Source organism: Drosophila navojoa, chromosome 5 (genome assembly GCF_054131105.1).
Source record: "Drosophila navojoa isolate 15081-1374.11 chromosome 5, UAZ_NAV_1.0, whole genome shotgun sequence".
Lineage (NCBI taxonomy): Eukaryota > Metazoa > Arthropoda > Insecta > Diptera > Drosophilidae > Drosophila > Drosophila navojoa.
The window spans coordinates 3217030-3234929 of NC_142893.1; the positions used below are offsets into that span (position 1 = coordinate 3217030).

At 41.7% G+C, this 17900-nt stretch overlaps 5 protein-coding genes and 1 non-coding gene across 12 annotated transcripts; 4 read left to right on the top strand and 2 right to left on the bottom strand.

The window, feature by feature from the left end:
* The first annotated feature begins 71 nt into the window (after nucleotides 1-71).
* On the top strand, nucleotides 72-2248 carry cuff (cutoff). Its single transcript, XM_018102865.3, has 4 exons — nucleotides 72-711; nucleotides 766-904; nucleotides 966-1179; nucleotides 1253-2248. The coding sequence occupies exons 1-4, from the start codon at nucleotides 174-176 to the stop codon at nucleotides 1499-1501; spliced, it is 1140 nt and encodes a 379-aa protein (XP_017958354.2). The 5' UTR covers nucleotides 72-173; the 3' UTR covers nucleotides 1502-2248.
* Nucleotides 1536-4613, bottom strand: ERp60 (disulfide-isomerase A3). Its single transcript, XM_018105599.3, has 5 exons — nucleotides 4327-4613; nucleotides 3356-3443; nucleotides 2935-3287; nucleotides 2566-2679; nucleotides 1536-2505 (listed from the first exon to the last, which is right to left on the bottom strand). The coding sequence occupies exons 1-5, from the start codon at nucleotides 4473-4475 to the stop codon at nucleotides 1740-1742; spliced, it is 1470 nt and encodes a 489-aa protein (XP_017961088.1). The 5' UTR covers nucleotides 4476-4613; the 3' UTR covers nucleotides 1536-1739.
* Nucleotides 4614-4727: 114 nt separating this feature from the next.
* On the top strand, nucleotides 4728-8551 carry eEF1alpha1 (eukaryotic translation elongation factor 1 alpha 1). Its single transcript, XM_089261021.1, has 2 exons — nucleotides 4728-4887; nucleotides 6534-8551. Exon 2 carries the CDS (start codon nucleotides 6549-6551, stop codon nucleotides 7938-7940), a length of 1392 nt encoding a protein of 463 aa, XP_089117147.1. The 5' UTR covers nucleotides 4728-4887; nucleotides 6534-6548; the 3' UTR covers nucleotides 7941-8551.
* LOC115565540 (small nucleolar RNA snR61/Z1/Z11) lies at nucleotides 5966-6042 on the top strand. The gene has a single exon (XR_003980822.1). It is a non-coding gene; the product is annotated as a small nucleolar RNA snR61/Z1/Z11 (small nucleolar RNA).
* Nucleotides 8143-17891, bottom strand: MCPH1 (Microcephalin). Of its 7 annotated transcripts, none has more exons than XM_089261018.1 (9): nucleotides 17696-17891; nucleotides 17205-17439; nucleotides 16924-17145; nucleotides 16671-16863; nucleotides 11752-11877; nucleotides 11605-11693; nucleotides 10045-11509; nucleotides 9374-9592; nucleotides 8143-9314 (listed from the first exon to the last, which is right to left on the bottom strand). In XM_089261018.1, the coding sequence occupies exons 2-9, from the start codon at nucleotides 17369-17371 to the stop codon at nucleotides 8877-8879; spliced, it is 2919 nt and encodes a 972-aa protein (XP_089117144.1). In that variant the 5' UTR covers nucleotides 17372-17439; nucleotides 17696-17891; the 3' UTR covers nucleotides 8143-8876. The 7 variants fall into 7 exon arrangements, with proteins under 7 accessions (XP_089117144.1, XP_017961087.1, XP_017961083.1 ...); XM_018105598.3 differs by having other exon boundaries at nucleotides 17205-17414; nucleotides 17671-17891; XM_018105594.3 differs by having other exon boundaries at nucleotides 17671-17891.
* Nucleotides 12392-14761, top strand: Zip48C (Zinc/iron regulated transporter-related protein 48C). The gene has a single exon (XM_018105601.3). It carries the CDS (start codon nucleotides 13123-13125, stop codon nucleotides 14155-14157), a length of 1035 nt encoding a protein of 344 aa, XP_017961090.1. The 5' UTR covers nucleotides 12392-13122; the 3' UTR covers nucleotides 14158-14761.
* Nucleotides 17892-17900: the final 9 nt, after the last annotated feature.

A 17900-nucleotide genomic window follows, 5' to 3' on the forward strand; every position in this document is an offset into this window, starting at 1 on the left:
GTCAAAAAGAAACAAATACCACAAATCACTTGCATGCGCAGCGGTTTGTTTACATTTTCGTGGCGAATGGACAGTATAGAAGCAGAGCATTTATAGTAACTGTTCTTAGCGCATCATTCAAAAAAGCTTGGGCGAAATTTGACCCAATCATAAAGTTCACGAGCGCTTTTGAAATGTTTTCAAATTACGAAGTGTTAGAGATTAATGCGCGGGTGACTCCGCCACAGGATAAAGTATCGTTTCCCACGGTTAAAGTTCCATCGCATGTGGGTGAATACAGTTTGTCACCCGAGGGACATTTTGAGAATTCGTCTGCGCGAATTTGTTTTTTAAGTCAGCCAGCGCTCATTCAACTTCCAATTGCACTAGCCCTATGTAACGAAGACGCGGGAGGACTTTCCATACCCAAGCCACGGTATTTGGACAATTTCTTCTACTTTTTGCGGTGCTCGTTTAAAAACTTTATAAAACGCAATGATGAGGGAGTTTTGCACTTAGATGCGGATATTGTTTGCAGCCTTGAGGCTTTACAGTTAATCATGTGCGCACCGTATGAGTACAAAAAAAACTGGACTCTAGCCATTAGCAAATATCGGAATACGATATACATGTGTCCGGTGCAAAATACTCAACAAGCTTTATCACAGCCAATAGATTTATTGAAGGCAAAATGGATGAGAGCATTGAGAAAACGCTGCCTGATCGCCGGAGGTAACTACGAAGATATTAATGATAAACATATTTGACTATACACAATTCTTTAAGTTCACCCCACTGGAATTTCGAATGGATCTCAAGACCGGAACTTAGAAGGCCAATATTATTGTATCTTCAGAACTGAAATTTCTGGCATACATGTGCTCTTTGATGCGCCCATTCTAGCGGAGCACTCGATCAATACTAGGTAATAACTATAAACTACATATGTTCGATCTATTTAATTTATCTCCCTGTTAACTATTTAGTTTCGGTTTGCCAAAAACCTTTGTGGATCTAAAATTACGTACGATTAAAATGAAACCCTCGGAATGGGCTAACCATAATCGCAGTGATGTGCTCAAATGGTGGGTCGAATCTTTTCTAACTGGCATTGAGAAGATTTATATAGCTTATCATGATAGACAGGGAAACGTACACAAGATTATAAACAGGAAGCTGCGTGAGCTGTGGCGGGACTGTGTGAGTAGAAGCCCAAAGCCTCTTAAGACTAACATAAGTATGTTTAACTTAATATAAATCATAATTTTAACAGGAGCACGACTGGTCACCTAATATCTGTGGGCATTTTCTGAGTCGTTGTTTGGGCAACATTAAAACGCTGTTGGCTAATGTGGACAGCGCCAGCACAGTATATCTCTTAGAATACGATGCGGAGAATGGAAATCTTAGATATAAATATGCAACGGAGCGAAGCGAATATACGTTCATACCCGATTGGTTTCGCTTGATGATGGAGGAGAGCTTAGAGCATCTAAATGCGGCGACTCAATTCCAAATATGAATCGGCTCTGCTAATTTAATTTTAAAACTGTGTATTTATGAGAAGAAAGTAGATTTTATGTTTATTGACAGCATTAATTGAATTTCAAGAATCACACTATTAAATAATTTAATACACATTATTATTTGTTTTGCTGCTTTTGCGGTTGGCGGTTGGCTGAGAATGCATTCGATTTTACAAAAATATGGAAATGCTAATTAGTTACACGCTAATTTAGAAGGTGAGAGACAGAGGGCCTCTACAGCTCTGTCTTCTTGGGCTTGCCACTGCGATCATAGCTCTTCAGTTCTGTGGTAGCCTCCTTGGCAATGTATTTGATGAAGTCGTCCAATTCGCGACCTCCATTGTAGCTGACGGGCTTGTTCTTCGAGTCCTTGGGCAGCCAAAATAGTGTGGGGAAGCCGCGCACATTGAACTCTGGAGGCACATCGTTGGCCGTGGCATCCATTTTGACAATGGCTACATCTTCATTTTGCAGTTTCTCGGCCAGCTCCTCGTAGATGGGAGTCAGTTTCTTGCAGTGTCCGCACCAGGGGGCATAGAACTCGACCAGCGTATCCTTGCCATTGTTGATAACAACCTCATCGAAATTCTTGGCGACGGCCACCTTAACAGGTGCATCATTGGACTCGGGCACCGGCTCGCTCTTGATGTAGGGCTCCAGTTCGTTGGCCAGCAACTTTTCCACAAAGTCTTGCAGGTTTTCCACGGAGAATTCCTCCTTCAGGGCATACTTGAGATTCTTAGCATCGCGTGCCAGAATGACGGGCTTGTCACCAACGAAATCGTAGCCATATTCATTCAACTCATGCTGGAAATCATCCTTTGAGCTAATGGCAAAGTTAATCTGGCCAACAAACTCCTTGGCCACCTTCAAAACACGGTTACGCCAGTAGTTCGTGCCCTTTGGGTTCTTCTGGTAATCAACGGCATAGTAAGCAGTAATCAAAGGATTCTGGAAGTCGCGAGCAGTGTCCTGTGTGCGGTGGCCCACCAAACCATGGCTGCAAAAGGGAAACGTTAGTTGCTGCAAAATCATGTGAAATTAGCTAAGTTTAACTTACTAGTTCTCCTTGACGAAAGTGATCAAATCGGACTCGGAGTTACCCTCAAACTTAATTGTGGACGACTCAAATTTGTTGGCCAAGTGTGGTGCGCGTATCAGCACAATCTTATCTCTATGGAAGATATGAAAGATAAAGCATATTGTAGAGCATTAATAATTCCAATTAACTGACCTAATGTCACCTTAACAAAGCTTATATGCTACTATCTAAGGAGCTATAAACTAATTGGCGATTTGCAATTGGACATGAATTGCATTATACAAAAAAGAATTACAAACTATTTATTGAAGTTAAAAAATATAGGTATATGAGTTATGGATCTAACGGATCTTGAGTCTTGATTAGTTTCAGTCCTGCCTCACTTACGTTTCGCCTTGCTGCTTAAGAACTTCCTCGTCTTCGCTGTGTCCAAAACGATATTTCTCGCGATTCTTGTCAGCAAACTTCAGGAAAGTCTTTGCCAATTTGGAATCAATGTCTTTGAAATAGCCAAAGATGGTTGTATCTTTGGTGTCCAGGAATTTGGCTAGCTCCTCGATGCTGCGCACCTGCTTAGATGCAGGTCCCACCTGAGCACGCATATACTTGGCAATGCCATTAGCCTCGCGTGGTCCATTGTAGTCCTGCGACACCTCGTCCTGGCGGAAGATCTTCAGCGTTGGATAGCCACTCACTGAGTACTTGCTGCACGTCTCCTTGCCGGCTTCTGTGCAGTCAACCTTTGATATTAACAAAGAAAATAAAGTTGAAATGGATATTGATTGCTTTTGGTATGCATTAGGATTACCTTGGCCAATTTGATTGGTGGATCGTCATCTTTAATAATCTCAGCTGCTTTAGCATACTCGGGCTTCAAGCGCTTGCAGTGGCCGCACCTAAAATAAGAAGAAAATGTTATTAAAGACACGTCACTTATTCAGAAAACATCGTAGCTTCGAGTTATCAAAAAACATGTGGAGCAAAAGGAAATAGGAGATGTTATCTTCTGTGTACCGAAATTGAACTACACTAGCAAACCCATTTATTATATATTTATCAGACTGTCTTTGGCATATACTTATCAATAAAAACAATTAGTTGTGAGAAACATTAGCAACTATCCATCTTTTCTGAATTCCATTGCTTGAAGAAATAGGATTGTCATTGATGAGTTAATACATACTAAGTATTTAACAGTGTATACCCAATGAAGCCCATTATTAACAGGGTATAATAAAAAATTCATTTCAGAACTTATCTGAACGTAGTTCATGTGCGAGCTCTTATCATACAAGCAAGACTCAATTAAATAGCTTGTTCTGTGCGTATGCTGGAGCTGATAAGTTAGTTTTGTTCAAGATGTGGCGTTTAAAATCAAGCACAGCGAACCGGCCGGCGATTCAAGCTGCGCAACTTAATTTATTCTTTGTCTACACAAACAAAAACACATACACATGCATAGAAAGCTATTTATTTGTTCGTGCATTAGCTTAGACAAGTTTACAGCTTACTTTATCAGCCCGCATACACGCACACACATGCATAAAGCACTTCTATTCGCGCTTACGTGTATGTATGTATGCACATATGTCTACAAGCTAAAATGGCCGACGCTGACTTGTCAATCCCTGGCTATATGTATGTGACCTGTCTTTTACACGGTAGCCGCTGACGTGTACTTTAATTCGATTAATCATAGCCACACAATTCACTTTATATTAAGAATTGACGTTGCAAATTGCAATTGTAAACGCTGCCACACCCACCGCCCAAACTTACCAGGGTGCGTAAAACATAACCAATGTGGTCTCATGCTGCTTCAAAGTGGATGCGAAATTGTCATCACCAAGTTCCAACACATCTTGCTCGGCACCAGCAACAATTGCAATAAAACTGCATGCGAGAACAGCTCCTAATAAGCGCCACATTTCGTTCTTTGTTACTTATTAATAAAAAAAATCTGTGAATATATATTTCAAGAAATACTGTAGTTAAACCGGCTGCTACGATAATTTACGTCTAGACCGGTCAAATGCTTTACGAGAATTGGATACGTTTTGACGGTCTAAGCCACGTCATTGACATTTTATAACACTGTTGGGGGAGTGACCGGCCGACTAACATAGTTTGCTCCACACTTAACATTCTTGGTATCTGTTAACTAACAGATTAGCGCAATTTATTCTCTGAATATTCGATATTGGCAATGCGACTCTGTAACGCCACGCTTGCAGAAACGAGGCTACAAGTTTCCTGTTACGCCGAACACTCGTTCACTTTGTTCAAGTCTGTCGCCGGAATAGCATAGACTTTGTGATTTCTCATTCAATTTATTCGAGAGTAAGTTCTGTTGCCAAGTGAAAAAAGAAATTTGAGTGCATACCTGTTTAAATCACAAATATATGTGTGCAATAAACCAGCTGAGTGTATTTAAAAATCAATTTATAAACAAATATGCAATTGGACTTTAACAAATCTGCATATTTGATAACATGTGGATGCGTGTGTGAGCACCGACAGTTAACCTCTAAGGGGAAGCAAAGTGAAAGGTGGTGACGATGACTGAAGCGCAAACACGTGGCAAGCAGCTAGCAATGGAAATTTTACCATAACTATATTTTGTTTATGGAGTTTATTTGCTCAAATGAGTCACTTCGTATTTTTGCAATATGGTGTAATTGGTGTCAGTGATGCCACGCCCACATGTGCGTGGCACATGTGAATAGTTTGCTTCATAAATTCGATCAGAAAACAACTTGTATGAATGCAACATCTAAAATTGCCAATACGCATCTTCAAGTGTTTGCAATCTTAATAAAAAAGTTGTTAAAAATTTCGTCATGCCAAGCGTGTCTTTTTTTGCATGCGCAAAATTTTCCGCCTTTCTCTATACGTATGAACGCATAGAATTTCAAGATGGCGGCTCACAAGCCGATGGTGTGACTGACTAATCAGAAAGTGCTTGCTGCCACACAATACAAAAGTCAAGCGATACTACCACAAGCGAACAGCCATTGTATGCGAATTCATTCTATATTGCGAAATTGTATAATTGCCAAAATTTCAACACATTGGAAAATTTGTTGTCTTCGCATGAACTTCTAGTCAAAGATGGCCGGCGACGGCATGCAATACATGCATTTTTCGATCGTTCCCAATCGCTCTGCCAACCACTGGCAGATCGTCTACTTTGTTCGAATCATTGGCTTGGTCGCCATTTTATTTTACTTTCTCACTTGCTCTCTTGTGCCGATGAAGCGGCCGGCAACAGCGTCACGCACTCACACACAACCACATGGATAGATTAGATTTGCTGGAATTTTCTTTGCACACATGTATTCAAATTGTATGCTTGTATATGTGTATGTACAAACATACATATTGAAATTCATTTAATTAAGATCTAATTATCTCGATTTTTATATGATGAGAAATTGCCTAAGTTCTGCTACTGAATAATAATGAGGATAGCAAAAATACCAAATTCACTGACAAAAATCGAGTAATAATGTAGTTCCAAATTAAGATTTTTTTTAATGATAATTTTTCTTTGCACGTTCCCTTTTGTTGCCAGTTTCGTTTTGTGCCTTTGTTACACACACATACATACACTTCCACCACCGAGACATGCGGCTGCGGCTAAACCTAACCTCAAAGCAATGTGCGCTCGCCGATGCCAGTGTATAGCAAATGCGAACGCAAACACGTTTCGTTTTGAGGTTAGGTCGAACTGCGCTGGCATATGAAACCAAAGTTGAATTTTATGACCGCGTTGGCAAAATATGATAATGATTAGAATTTGTCTATACTCGATTTACTAATACTTATGGCCGACCTATGTTAATTGTTTTTAACTAACAAATTTTATTTACCCTTCCATTTCTTCCCCCCGATTGCTGATTGTACCTGTGGACCTGTACACTACACACACTTCCAACCATAAACCTACTGCACGCTGTGAACCCACTATTCAATCAAACCGCTAGCTCGTATAAAACAAGATGGGCAAGGAAAAGATTCACATCAACATTGTCGTGATTGGACACGTCGACTCCGGCAAGTCCACCACCACCGGTCACTTGATCTACAAGTGCGGTGGTATCGACAAGCGTACCATTGAGAAGTTCGAGAAGGAAGCCCAGGAGATGGGCAAGGGCTCGTTCAAGTACGCATGGGTTTTGGATAAATTGAAGGCCGAGCGTGAGCGTGGTATCACCATTGATATCGCTCTGTGGAAGTTCGAGACTGCCAAGTACTACGTGACCATCATCGATGCTCCCGGCCACAGAGATTTCATCAAGAACATGATCACTGGTACCTCCCAGGCCGATTGTGCTGTATTGATTGTTGCCGCTGGTACTGGTGAGTTCGAGGCCGGTATCTCCAAGAACGGTCAGACTCGCGAGCACGCTCTGCTTGCTTTCACCCTGGGTGTCAAGCAGCTGATTGTTGGTGTCAACAAGATGGATTCATCTGAGCCACCATACAGCGAGGCTCGTTATGAGGAAATCAAGAAGGAAGTGTCTTCGTACATCAAGAAGATCGGCTACAACCCGGCGGCTGTTGCCTTTGTGCCCATCTCCGGATGGCACGGCGACAACATGTTGGAACCATCGACCAACATGCCTTGGTTCAAGGGATGGAAGGTGGAGCGCAAGGAGGGTAATGCTGAAGGCAAGACCCTCATCGATGCCCTCGATGCTATCCTGCCCCCCTCCCGCCCAACTGAGAAGCCCCTGCGTCTGCCCCTGCAGGATGTCTACAAAATTGGCGGTATCGGAACAGTACCCGTCGGTCGTGTGGAGACTGGTGTCTTGAAGCCTGGCTGCGTTGTTGTGTTCGCCCCAGCTAACATCACCACTGAGGTTAAGTCCGTGGAGATGCACCACGAAGCCCTCACCGAGGCCGTTCCTGGTGACAACGTTGGTTTCAACGTTAAGAACGTCTCCGTTAAGGAGCTGCGTCGTGGCTATGTTGCCGGTGACTCCAAGGCCAGCCCCCCCAAGGGTGCCGCCGATTTCACCGCTCAGGTCATCGTGCTGAACCACCCTGGCCAGATTGCCAACGGCTACACTCCAGTGTTGGATTGCCACACCGCTCACATTGCTTGCAAGTTCGCTGAGATCAAGGAGAAGGTCGACCGTCGTTCCGGCAAGACCACCGAGGAGAACCCCAAGTTCATCAAGTCTGGTGATGCTGCCATCGTCAACTTGGTGCCCTCCAAGCCTCTGTGCGTTGAGTCCTTCCAGGAGTTCCCTCCTCTAGGTCGTTTCGCTGTCCGTGACATGAGACAGACTGTCGCTGTCGGTGTCATCAAGGCTGTCAACTTCAAGGATGCTTCCGGTGGCAAGGTCACCAAGGCCGCCGAGAAGGCCACCAAGGGCAAGAAGTAGCTGGTTTCTATCAATAATAACAACATTATGATGAAGCAGCAGCCAGAACTCAACAGCAGCAACAACAATAGCAACAACAACAGCAGTAACAACAACAATGATAAGCACAACAGTAGTCGAACACAAACACCTGTCCTGCGCAAGATGAATGATAAGATGATGTTCCAGCAAAAGCAAAAATTTAATTTTTTCCATCGTAAAGAATTTCGTCGGATACGAATGTTAAACGCCATCGCCGCCTAGACGATTGAGTGGGAAAATGGAGCACACACCCAATTGCAGATTTCAAGAAACAAAATTAAATATTTACCCTCAATCTTAAGTTTACCTACCACATAAATATATATATGATATTATAGTAAATTGATTTTATAATGATATCATATTTTTTCATAGTTCGTATATAATTTGTGTAGCGGCAGTAGCGCAGGCGTGTAGCATTTATATATCGTGTATTCGTTAAAATTAAAATTTTGATTTTTTATATCCCTTATTTTTGTTTTGCACACTACTTTGTACACTATATAAAAACAACATTGAAACAATACTAGAAGCGAAAAGATAAACTTATTTACAACAAATAAAACCACATTTTGTATTTATTTTTTCCCCACAATGAAACATTTTTATGTTTTGCTTTTGCTTTTCAGCCATTGCTTTATCATTTTGTCACTTCATCCGCTGCCAAACGTGAAATATGAAAGTACAAACGGAACTGCTTAACTATACAACAGAACTTTACCTCATTTAAACATAATAAAGTGAAGGTTATATTTGCAACTTGGAACACAACTTGTCTTTAATTTGAATATGTTAAATATAACTAATTTGAAATATATACAATTCTTGACGAATGAAACGATTAAAAGGAGGAAACCTGGTTGGGGTCAAAACCTTCAGTGCAATTATATATATGGCTAAGCAGGACACGTAATTCTATTTGCTGATCACCAGAGCTGGGTCCTTAAAGCAGGGTTTGAGATTTTGCCGTGTTTGATGGTGGTATTGTTGGTACTGCGGCAGTTGGTCCTCCTGGTCCGGCACCGGGTCCTCGTAGCGTATGCCAAACGGCGTTACAATGGCACTTTTCATCAGATATTTGCCAAACCTTTGCACCTGCATTGCCGATATGCTGTCCAGCACCCACAGTGGCGACAGGTAGATGCGATCATCCTCAGCGCGTCTCTTGTCGCCCACAACAAATTTGGCCTTGTAGCGATTCTCGGTCAGCTTGGCACCACCCAAAAGCAGCAGCTCCTTGATGTTGTTGAATGTGATGGGTCGACAGAGCGAAGACACGTAGAAGACCTCCATAAAACGGAACAGTTCACAGCGATAGGATGAGCCAAAGGCTTGACGTTCCGCGCGGCAAATCTAGTGGGGGCCGGTTAACAAATTATGACACTTTTAATAGTAGTTTCTTAATAGCTCACCTCAACGGCCCGTGAGAATGAGCTCAGTTCATATTTCTCTTCGTTCAGCCATTTGCCAGCATGAATTGAATCTACTATCCACTTGAAGTTAACAATCCAAACGCCTCGCATCAAACCACGCAATAGATTCAACGTTCTCCTCGGCTCCAGACTAACCAAATGGGTCGTTCGCTTGGTCACTGTGGGATCCAGACGCATGCCACGGAGCTTGCGTATGGCCTGGGATGGCGTGACAAGCAATTGAGAATGTCGGGATGGGGACGAGCGGGTACAATAGAATCAATGGATGGATGCATGAATATATTGGTTAATTAATGACTAGAGCCATTAATAGAGCACAAAGTGGAGTCAACTCTTGTTTTGTATTAATATTTTGATGTATAATTTATTTGTGTGAAACGCGCTGTTGCTTTACGACTACCGCAAGTTCAGCTATGTTTTATCAATAATAATTACGAACAACAATCAGACTCGAGAAACTCAATAACTATAGAAATACAAATTAATCAATTCAGGTGATATAGAACAAATTTTGCGCATAGAATACATATACATAGGGTACATATAGAGAGAGAGAGAGAAAATCTATACATATCTATAATCTATAACTAGATCTATATACTAAGCGAGTAGAGTTTCTCAAGTCAAGGCCAGGATGTTGTGCTACCAACCTTGTGGATGATTTGCACCTGCTCCTTGTGCATGTTCGTGTGCACTAGCGTATGGATGATTTTACGCTTTGCTCCAGACGTCACACAATCGCCATGCGACTCGGATGCACTCTCATTAGTGGCATCCGAATCGAATGGCGTCACAAATACATCCTTCGTACCAGCGGTTTTCGGCTTTTCGCATTTCTTTTGTACATTAGGGCCAACTGCTGCCGTTGGTTTCAGAGGCCCCATGGTGCGTCGTCTCTTCACCGTGTGCGTGGAGGCATTGCTGCTATTCTTGCTCGGACGAGATTTGGTGCTAGACGATGATGATGCTGCCATAATTGATTCATTTGGCGTAAAAAGTCGACGCATCTTGGGCTCTGTGGACTGTTGATCCTTGGGTGTTGCCGGCGTATTCAAGGCCACTGCCTGCAGTGGTGGTGCTGGTGGCGGTGGTGGTGTAGCAAGCGCACAACTCTCGCCCAGCTCCGCTTGATTGGCGAGTGCCAGCGATCGTCGCTGCGATTTGCTATTAATTGAATTGATGCGCTCATTAATGTGATCCATGTCCACATTGAACAGCGTGCGACGGCGATTCGAGGTTGAGCTCTTCTCGCTGCCTGGTAAACGAGTGGAGCTAAACACCGGCACAGGTGTGTGCCCGTCGAAGCTGTTCAGCGATGTTTGCGTGTTTACATTCATTGGCGAATTTACAAATATATCTTCCAAATAGGGATTTCTGTTTTCATTATTGACATCGCTAATCTGCATTTGCTCTACGGTATATAAAGTACGACGTTCACGAGCTCGTCCAATTGTCAGTGCGTGGGATGAGCTTATTTCCATTGTTTCTTGCACATAGTTTGTTTTGTTGGGCGGTGGCGTTGGTTCTATAATGGACATTGCCGTGTCCAGGCATTGGGGCTCCTCTGCTATGGCTTGAAATGGAGACGGCTTCTTGACCTGTTTTGGCGTGCTCGGCTCTAAAGTAGCGTTTTGGGAGAAACTGCGACGACGTACACTAAGAATTTCCTCTTGTGAATCTGTTTTAGTTGTTGACAGCTGCAGACTACGACGACGTGTCATTCGTGGCTCGATTACTGGTGGAGCCGCTGCTGCTGCTACTGTCTCTGACTCCTTTTCCTCTGTGTTAGCTTTCTCTGTTTTGCTTAATTGGCTGCGTCGCCGTGTCAGACGTGATCCAATTGATGGTTTTTCAGCTACAATCTCAGGTGCTGAGCACACATAAGCCAAACTGCGCCGGCGAATTTCTCGCAGTGGTCGCTGTTTGTCTTGGGTGGACTCCACAGTCACCGAGGTGCTACGCCTGCTATTCCTGCCCACACTCTGCTCTTGGCCGAAAGTCGCTTCCCTATGCATCTCATCACGAGTGGAAATCTCCTCATTCTCCTTGTCCTTTGGAGCTGGCGTGTCTGCTTTGTTCTGCATCTTAAATGGCGTAAAGCAGCCGTTGTTTATTCTGAGGATACAAACAAAACGAAAATAAAAAAAAATCTCGTTTAAAATTTAGACATGGTAAACGAATGTTGACACGAAATCGGTTACGATAATTACCTATTGAGCAGCTTAGTAGCTGGCGATTCGGCCCCCACATCTTTCTCCTTGTTTTGGCTAAGAGTGTTGAAGAATCGCGTGATATTAGTCTGGAAGAGAAAAATATATTAAATGTCTTATTTATGAAGTAGATTGAGGAAAACTCACCTGCGCTGTGCTTGTAGCTATGGACTTTGCTGACGACTTTGGCGTTACATCTTTACTGCCAGTGGGCGTTCCAGGACGCTTTCGTCTCTTATTAAGCTCCGAGTCTGGTTGCATACAACGTACGCGCTATAAGAAAGAATGATATCGAATTAGACAGAAGAACCAGATTTAGCTAGACAACAAATAATAGAGCACATGTTTTCCCCAATGATGCCATGGATAAGACTGCTGCTGTTGCTGCTGACTTCGCAACTGTCACTTTTCTTTAGCTAAAAACCCACTGTTTTATTTGTTTATAATGTACGTGATAACTGAATCGTTGCAAACTTTTTTGTTTATATTAGCGCAACTTTTATCTCTCTCTCTTCCTCTCAATGGGAGACTGTTAATGTTAGTGCGCTTTTAACATTTCTACACAGCAATATTAATTCTACATAAATATTAAATATAAGAAACATCATTTGATTATAACTGCCAATAAGTATTATTTAAATAATAAATGCAAACATTTTTTATTTAAATGCGGCTAAATTTGTGTTTTTGAATGCTTAAATACCAACAGGTGTGTACGCACTGGCGTTGTTGTTGACTTTGCAGCCCTGGCTGCTCTCCCACGGCGACTGCGCTGTAGCAAGAGCGCCAACCAACGCTTGCTGTATAAAAATTGCCACAGCACAGCCGACAGCCTCAGTCTGCGGCTCACTCAGCGTTGGTCGCGCTCGCATCTAGTAAAATAAACTAAACGATCGAACGTTCTAAAACTATGTTTTAGCTAAAAACAAAAAAAAACTAGCAGTATTACGCGATAGCACACATTCTATGAAGTAGAAACAAATTTTAATTAAACGCACGCATCCGCGCTAGATAAGCAACAAGTGTTGCCCCATTTGCAACTAAAATCAAACCCATTCAGCAGGCAGCTGTAAGCGGCGTCGGCAGAAGAGAGAGAGAGAGAGAGAGAGAGGAAACGAGTGAGAGAGGCAACAAGAAGTTCTTGCCATATTTTTGTGTGTTTTACGTTTTGTTTGTTTTGCCGTAATTGTCAATCGGTACAAAAATAACAATTGTTTAAAGAAATAATACAAAATCTGAGAGGAGGGGAACAAAGAATAAGTAAGAACGTGGCAACGCCTCTGTTCGTGTCAACTGCTGCGCTTGGAAAAACAATTAAAAAAAAATACCGACAGAGAGGCATCACCAAGAAGAAAACTTGTTTTGTATCTGCGGTTTACCTAGGACCGTGCGATAACGATTACAAGTACATAAATAATAATAACGCTGCAAGCAGTGCCAAGGCCGCATCTAATATATCATCAGTATTCAACGCCACTCCGCGCCAGGCACTAGATCAAGGCAGAATCAAACCTAAAGATGATACCTGGCTATGGACCCGTCACGCAAGCCCTGCTGGGCACGCTGCTCACCTGGGGTTTGACGGCAGCTGGTGCGGCATTGGTCATCTTTGTGCGAGGCAATCAACGGCGTTCATTGGACGCGGCATTGGGCTTTGCGGCAGGCGTCATGATCGCCGCCTCATTCTGGTCACTGCTCAACCCAGCCATTGAAATGGCCGAGACCTCGCATCTGTACGGCTCCTACTCATTTATGCCCGTGGCTGGTGGCTTTCTGCTTGGCTCGATCTTTGTGTATGGCTGCGACAAGCTGATGTCATATCTGGGCTTGAACAGCACCAACATGATGATCCAGATGACGCAGAACAGCAAGGATAAGGCAGATATTGCCATCGACGAGATGAAAATGAATGGCTCAGCCACAGATAGGCATACGTCCAAGAGTCTCGACAGCTTCTCGGACTGCCTGAGCGTGCAGCACAGCGGCGAGTCGCGCAGAAGGAAGAAGGGCGGCAGCATTGGCGAGGTGGAGCAATGCACATATACAGCGGAGGCGACGCTGGAACAGCAGCGGGCCCAGGAGGCGTTGTCACAGTGGAAAAGGATCATGTTGCTTGTGGTGGCCATTACCGTGCACAATATACCCGAAGGCCTCGCAGTGGGCGTGAGCTTTGGCGCCGTGGGCACAACGAATAGCTCCACATTCGAGAGTGCTCGTAATCTGGCCATTGGCATTGGCATCCAGAACTTCCCCGAAGGATTGGCGGTCAGCTTGCCCCTGCATGCCGCCGGATTCAGTGTGATGCGTTCCCTGTGGTATGGTCAGTTGTCTGGCATGGTGGAACCAATCTTTGGAATCTTGGGTGCGGTGGCTGTCACCTTCGCTAACCTAATTTTGCCCTATGCCTTGTCATTTGCTGCTGGCGCCATGATCTACATCGTGGCCGATGATATTCTACCGGAGGCGCATGCCAGTGGCAATGGCACAATTGCGACATGGGGCACAGTGTCTGGATTTTTGATTATGATGTGCTTGGAAGTGGCGCTATCGTGATAAGGCAATGTCCACAACGACAACGAGGACACATGTTCCTATGCATGATATATATGTATGTATATAGCATTCCAGGAAAAGGATTTCACAAAAATCATTCATAGTGTTAATTTCTTTTAAATATCGTACTTAAACGCAAGCGCATTTTTTATTGTATTGTAAATAGTGAAACAGGCCTTAAGACATATAGTAATGTACATGTAGTATATATATTAGCAGATATCTCTGTAACTTTTATATATATACATACATATATACACATTTGTTAAAAATCTCAGAAAGTTTTTGCCTGCTGCGCGCTTAACGCAATCAGAACGAAAGAAAGAAGAAACCCAACCGTAACTAAGTATTTTTTATATATTTAACTTGGCTTCACTGTTTTTGCCCTGTTATGTAAATGCAAAAAAAAAAAAGTAACTACTGTATACATATTTATAATTTTTTTAATATCTGTCTGTAAACAGACGTGCGCATGTGAAATAGGTTTTAAGTTGTCAAGTGCCCTGTCTTTTTGTTCATCTTCGTTTTACTGAACTGTCGTAATATTTAAGTAATAAAACATAATGTCTGTACGTTCAGTGCAAGACAGAATTTATTAAGAAAATTTGCATTTGTTTTTCTTTAGTTTTGAACCAGGCTAACGTGCTCTCTCTCTCTCTCAGTCTGTTGTGTTGCCAACTTCCTGGCCTCTGATAAGACATATTGTACACTACGTGTTACACGCAAATTGAATTAGATAACCTAAACACAGCCCCAAAGTGTACAAGACCCAGAGCTAGGCTAAGTGCCTGACATTTGTTGTCTGTGATAAGAATCTGTCGAGCGAAAGTGCAGACGGCACTCAAATAGCAACATTTTGTTTCTATTATATTTTTTTGCTGCCATCTTAGGGTATACTCAGTAAAATGCAATCGAGGGGTATGCTGCAGCAGTGCTTAAAGCAGCTTGCAGGAGAAGTCTAAGCTAGAGGGTATCTTTTAGTCGATCAAATAAATCATTCTGATATGAATCATTGAAGCAAACGGTGGCTTCTGTTCAAGATTACGTTTAAATTTATTTTGATTTGAGCTGCCCAGTAAGAAGCTATTGTATATAGGGTATGCTGATGTGAAGGTTTAACGAGGTAAACATAATTCAAGCAGTAACAGGAAAACATGATAGTACGAGGGTATATATATAGGGTATTTTCTGGTCGACCACCATGGGATGTGATATGCAGTTTTGCTTATCAGAGATTTTCTTCTATGCAAAAAGAATGATTGGAGAAGAGTATGCACAAAAAACAATAAATGCCTACTAAGCTGTAGACAGGGTATCTTCGGGTCTAGTTCTATACGCTGCGCTAGTAAAATCTAATCAATATTATTTACTTTCAAGAGCTACAAAAATAAAATGGGAAATAATCCAAAAATACTTTTTATATAATGTTCAGAAGCATGCTACGTCAATCAGTACAGGGTATTAAAATTCAGGGAATGTTTAGTCAATCCCTTTATATGCAGGGTATTTGTCAGTCGAGTACTGTTAACATAGACACTATTACAGAGCCAACTTTAATATCTTTATTTTACAAAACAGAATCAGATATATATAAACAAAATTTTAATTTACTCCCCTTCCAGTAAACTAGAGCGCTATCGGACTAGACATATCAATTGCTTATCTGAGTCATCATAGCTTGTACGTGATAATATACACCCCCATTCGCTCGGCCTTATCGTAAATATGCTTAGGCAGAGCCTAAACAAGTAATCAATTTGTTTATTTTATAGTATTTTTATGGGGCCAATAAACCAATTAAGTAGCGACCATTAAGAACTGAAGTTGATGGCTTCCGAAGTAATCGGGAATATTTACAATATCTGACCAATGGATAGCAATAATTGCTGCTTGAGATCAACGATTATGCAAATAAATCAATTTTCAGTAGAAATCGAAACTAGTTAAGCTGCTCTTAAACTACTTAGTTGCAAATATAACGTCATCTTAGATAATTCTATACTAAATATGAATTATGCAATGTAGATGCACAAATTCAAATAAATACATTGTTAGCTCATCTTAAAAACCACGTGCTAAGTAGGTATAACATAAATAAAACAAGATATTTATATAGTATATGATAACTAACTATAAAACACTGCTCAACAAAGCTGAACTCTTAAACAAGATGATTCTGTAACCATTCTATTGTAAGAAATTGTAAGAAAATTTTAAATAAAATTATTGACTTTTTAATGTAAAATTGCTGCTTTAATTAAACTTTACCGACTTATATTTAAAGAGATATTTATCATAAACTTAGAAATTTTCACAGAGTTTTCAGTATACAAAATATATGAAAAATCATCTTGTTTCATAGTCTATTAGCATAAAATAGATTCAGAATCATCTCATTTCAATTCATTTTCTTCATCTATGGAAAAAATGATTTAAGTCACTTCTTGTTTCACTCTTGTGTTACACAGGTATATATATCTATATATGTATATAGGTACGATTGAAGTACTCACCGATACTTTGCCATAGAGCTCTGGGTATTCATACATATGTATATTGCTAATGGGAAACTGAGTGGGATCACATAGACGACGCTGCACTTTGCAGGCCTCGATCCATAAGATGGAAACAATTGGTATATTCCAGCTCTGTGCGCGTTTATAGGTGGACAAGAGGCCATCCTTGAAGACCACGTGGGTGGTATTGCTATTCAATGAAATTTTCGAATTAAAATTTTCATATAATTTCAAGTTACGTTCAGTTTACCGCAACAGACGATCGTTGGCCTTGGCGCCCAGTTTTGTAATGATATTCTTAACGCCCTCGGAGCGATTATCATTGCCCGTGCGCACTTCAACGTACACAATGACATCCTTTAATATCTCCGAGAGCGATGGCGGCGGCTGCGGATTACGCTCCTCTGCAGTTATAATGCTAATCTCACCATGTGGCACATCGAAATTATTGTACGCGGTTTTAGTAGGACTTCTATTAGTCGGTGATATAAATTATTAATTATGCACACATATGCAAAAGTAAGTTCTTACTTAAGTGCACTTATGGCGCGCATGCGCAGGGCGGCGCTCGGACTGTTGAAATCACGTTGTAGCTGTCTTAGATGTGGATCCCGTTTGGTTGCTAGCTCGGGTTCCATTGATTTCGGACTTGCAACTGCAATTTCTCCTGCAGCCCTGGACTTGGGCGTCATAATCATGTGGGCAATCGCTGGCGTCGTCGCAATTGAGGTTGCTGAAGGTCTGTCGATGACGGTAACAGTTTGATCTGTATTACAAATATTTAAATTTACATTTTTGACTGCGTGTAGAGCTTAGAATTATTACATTATATTCAATATATTATGCATTTACGCACATTCACCCATCATTCGAGTTTTCCACATAATATAAAGATCCAAAACGTATTTTTAATTTTCGTCAATACTTTAAATTTAGAGCTCGCCAAATTAAATACAAATTTTTGGTGTCTTAAAATGATTTAATTTACAAAGCTAACCTGTTGTTTTTGTTGTCTGGACTACCTTTGAATGCCAACGGAACTCGTTCTGTTTCATTTGTGTCACCGAATCGTCGCACATATATTATTTGATGAGCTTATTGCGTAATAGTAGTAGTAGAAGTTTTCTTCTCAATTATTTGTTTAAAAATTATTAAATTTTGCAAAATTTACGCGGCCGCTTGGCTTCGGACAGTCGAAAGAAGAGCAGGGCTGCTTAAGTTTTGAGC

Coding starts and splice junctions, on each gene's coding strand:
- cuff (XM_018102865.3), top strand. CDS start 174: ATGTTTTCAAATTACGAAGTGTTAGAGATTAATGCGCGGGTGACTCCG. Junction 905..965: donor GAGCACTCGATCAATACTAG/GTAATAACTATA, acceptor TTAACTATTTAG/TTTCGGTTTGCCAAAAACCT. Junction 1,180..1,252: donor GTGAGCTGTGGCGGGACTGT/GTGAGTAGAAGC, acceptor TAATTTTAACAG/GAGCACGACTGGTCACCTAA.
- ERp60 (XM_018105599.3), bottom strand. CDS start 4,475: ATGTGGCGCTTATTAGGAGCTGTTCTCGCATGCAGTTTTATTGCAATT. Junction 3,444..4,326: donor GTTATGTTTTACGCACCCTG/GTAAGTTTGGGC, acceptor TTCTTATTTTAG/GTGCGGCCACTGCAAGCGCT. Junction 3,288..3,355: donor CACCAATCAAATTGGCCAAG/GTAATCCTAATG, acceptor TTAATATCAAAG/GTTGACTGCACAGAAGCCGG.
- eEF1alpha1 (XM_089261021.1), top strand. CDS start 6,549: ATGGGCAAGGAAAAGATTCACATCAACATTGTCGTGATTGGACACGTC.
- Zip48C (XM_018105601.3), top strand. CDS start 13,123: ATGATACCTGGCTATGGACCCGTCACGCAAGCCCTGCTGGGCACGCTG.
- MCPH1 (XM_018105594.3), bottom strand. CDS start 17,752: ATGTGCGACGATTCGGTGACACAAATGAAACAGAACGAGTTCCGTTGG. Junction 17,146..17,204: donor CGCGCCATAAGTGCACTTAA/GTAAGAACTTAC, acceptor ACCGACTAATAG/AAGTCCTACTAAAACCGCGT. Junction 11,694..11,751: donor TAGCTACAAGCACAGCGCAG/GTGAGTTTTCCT, acceptor TTTCTCTTCCAG/ACTAATATCACGCGATTCTT.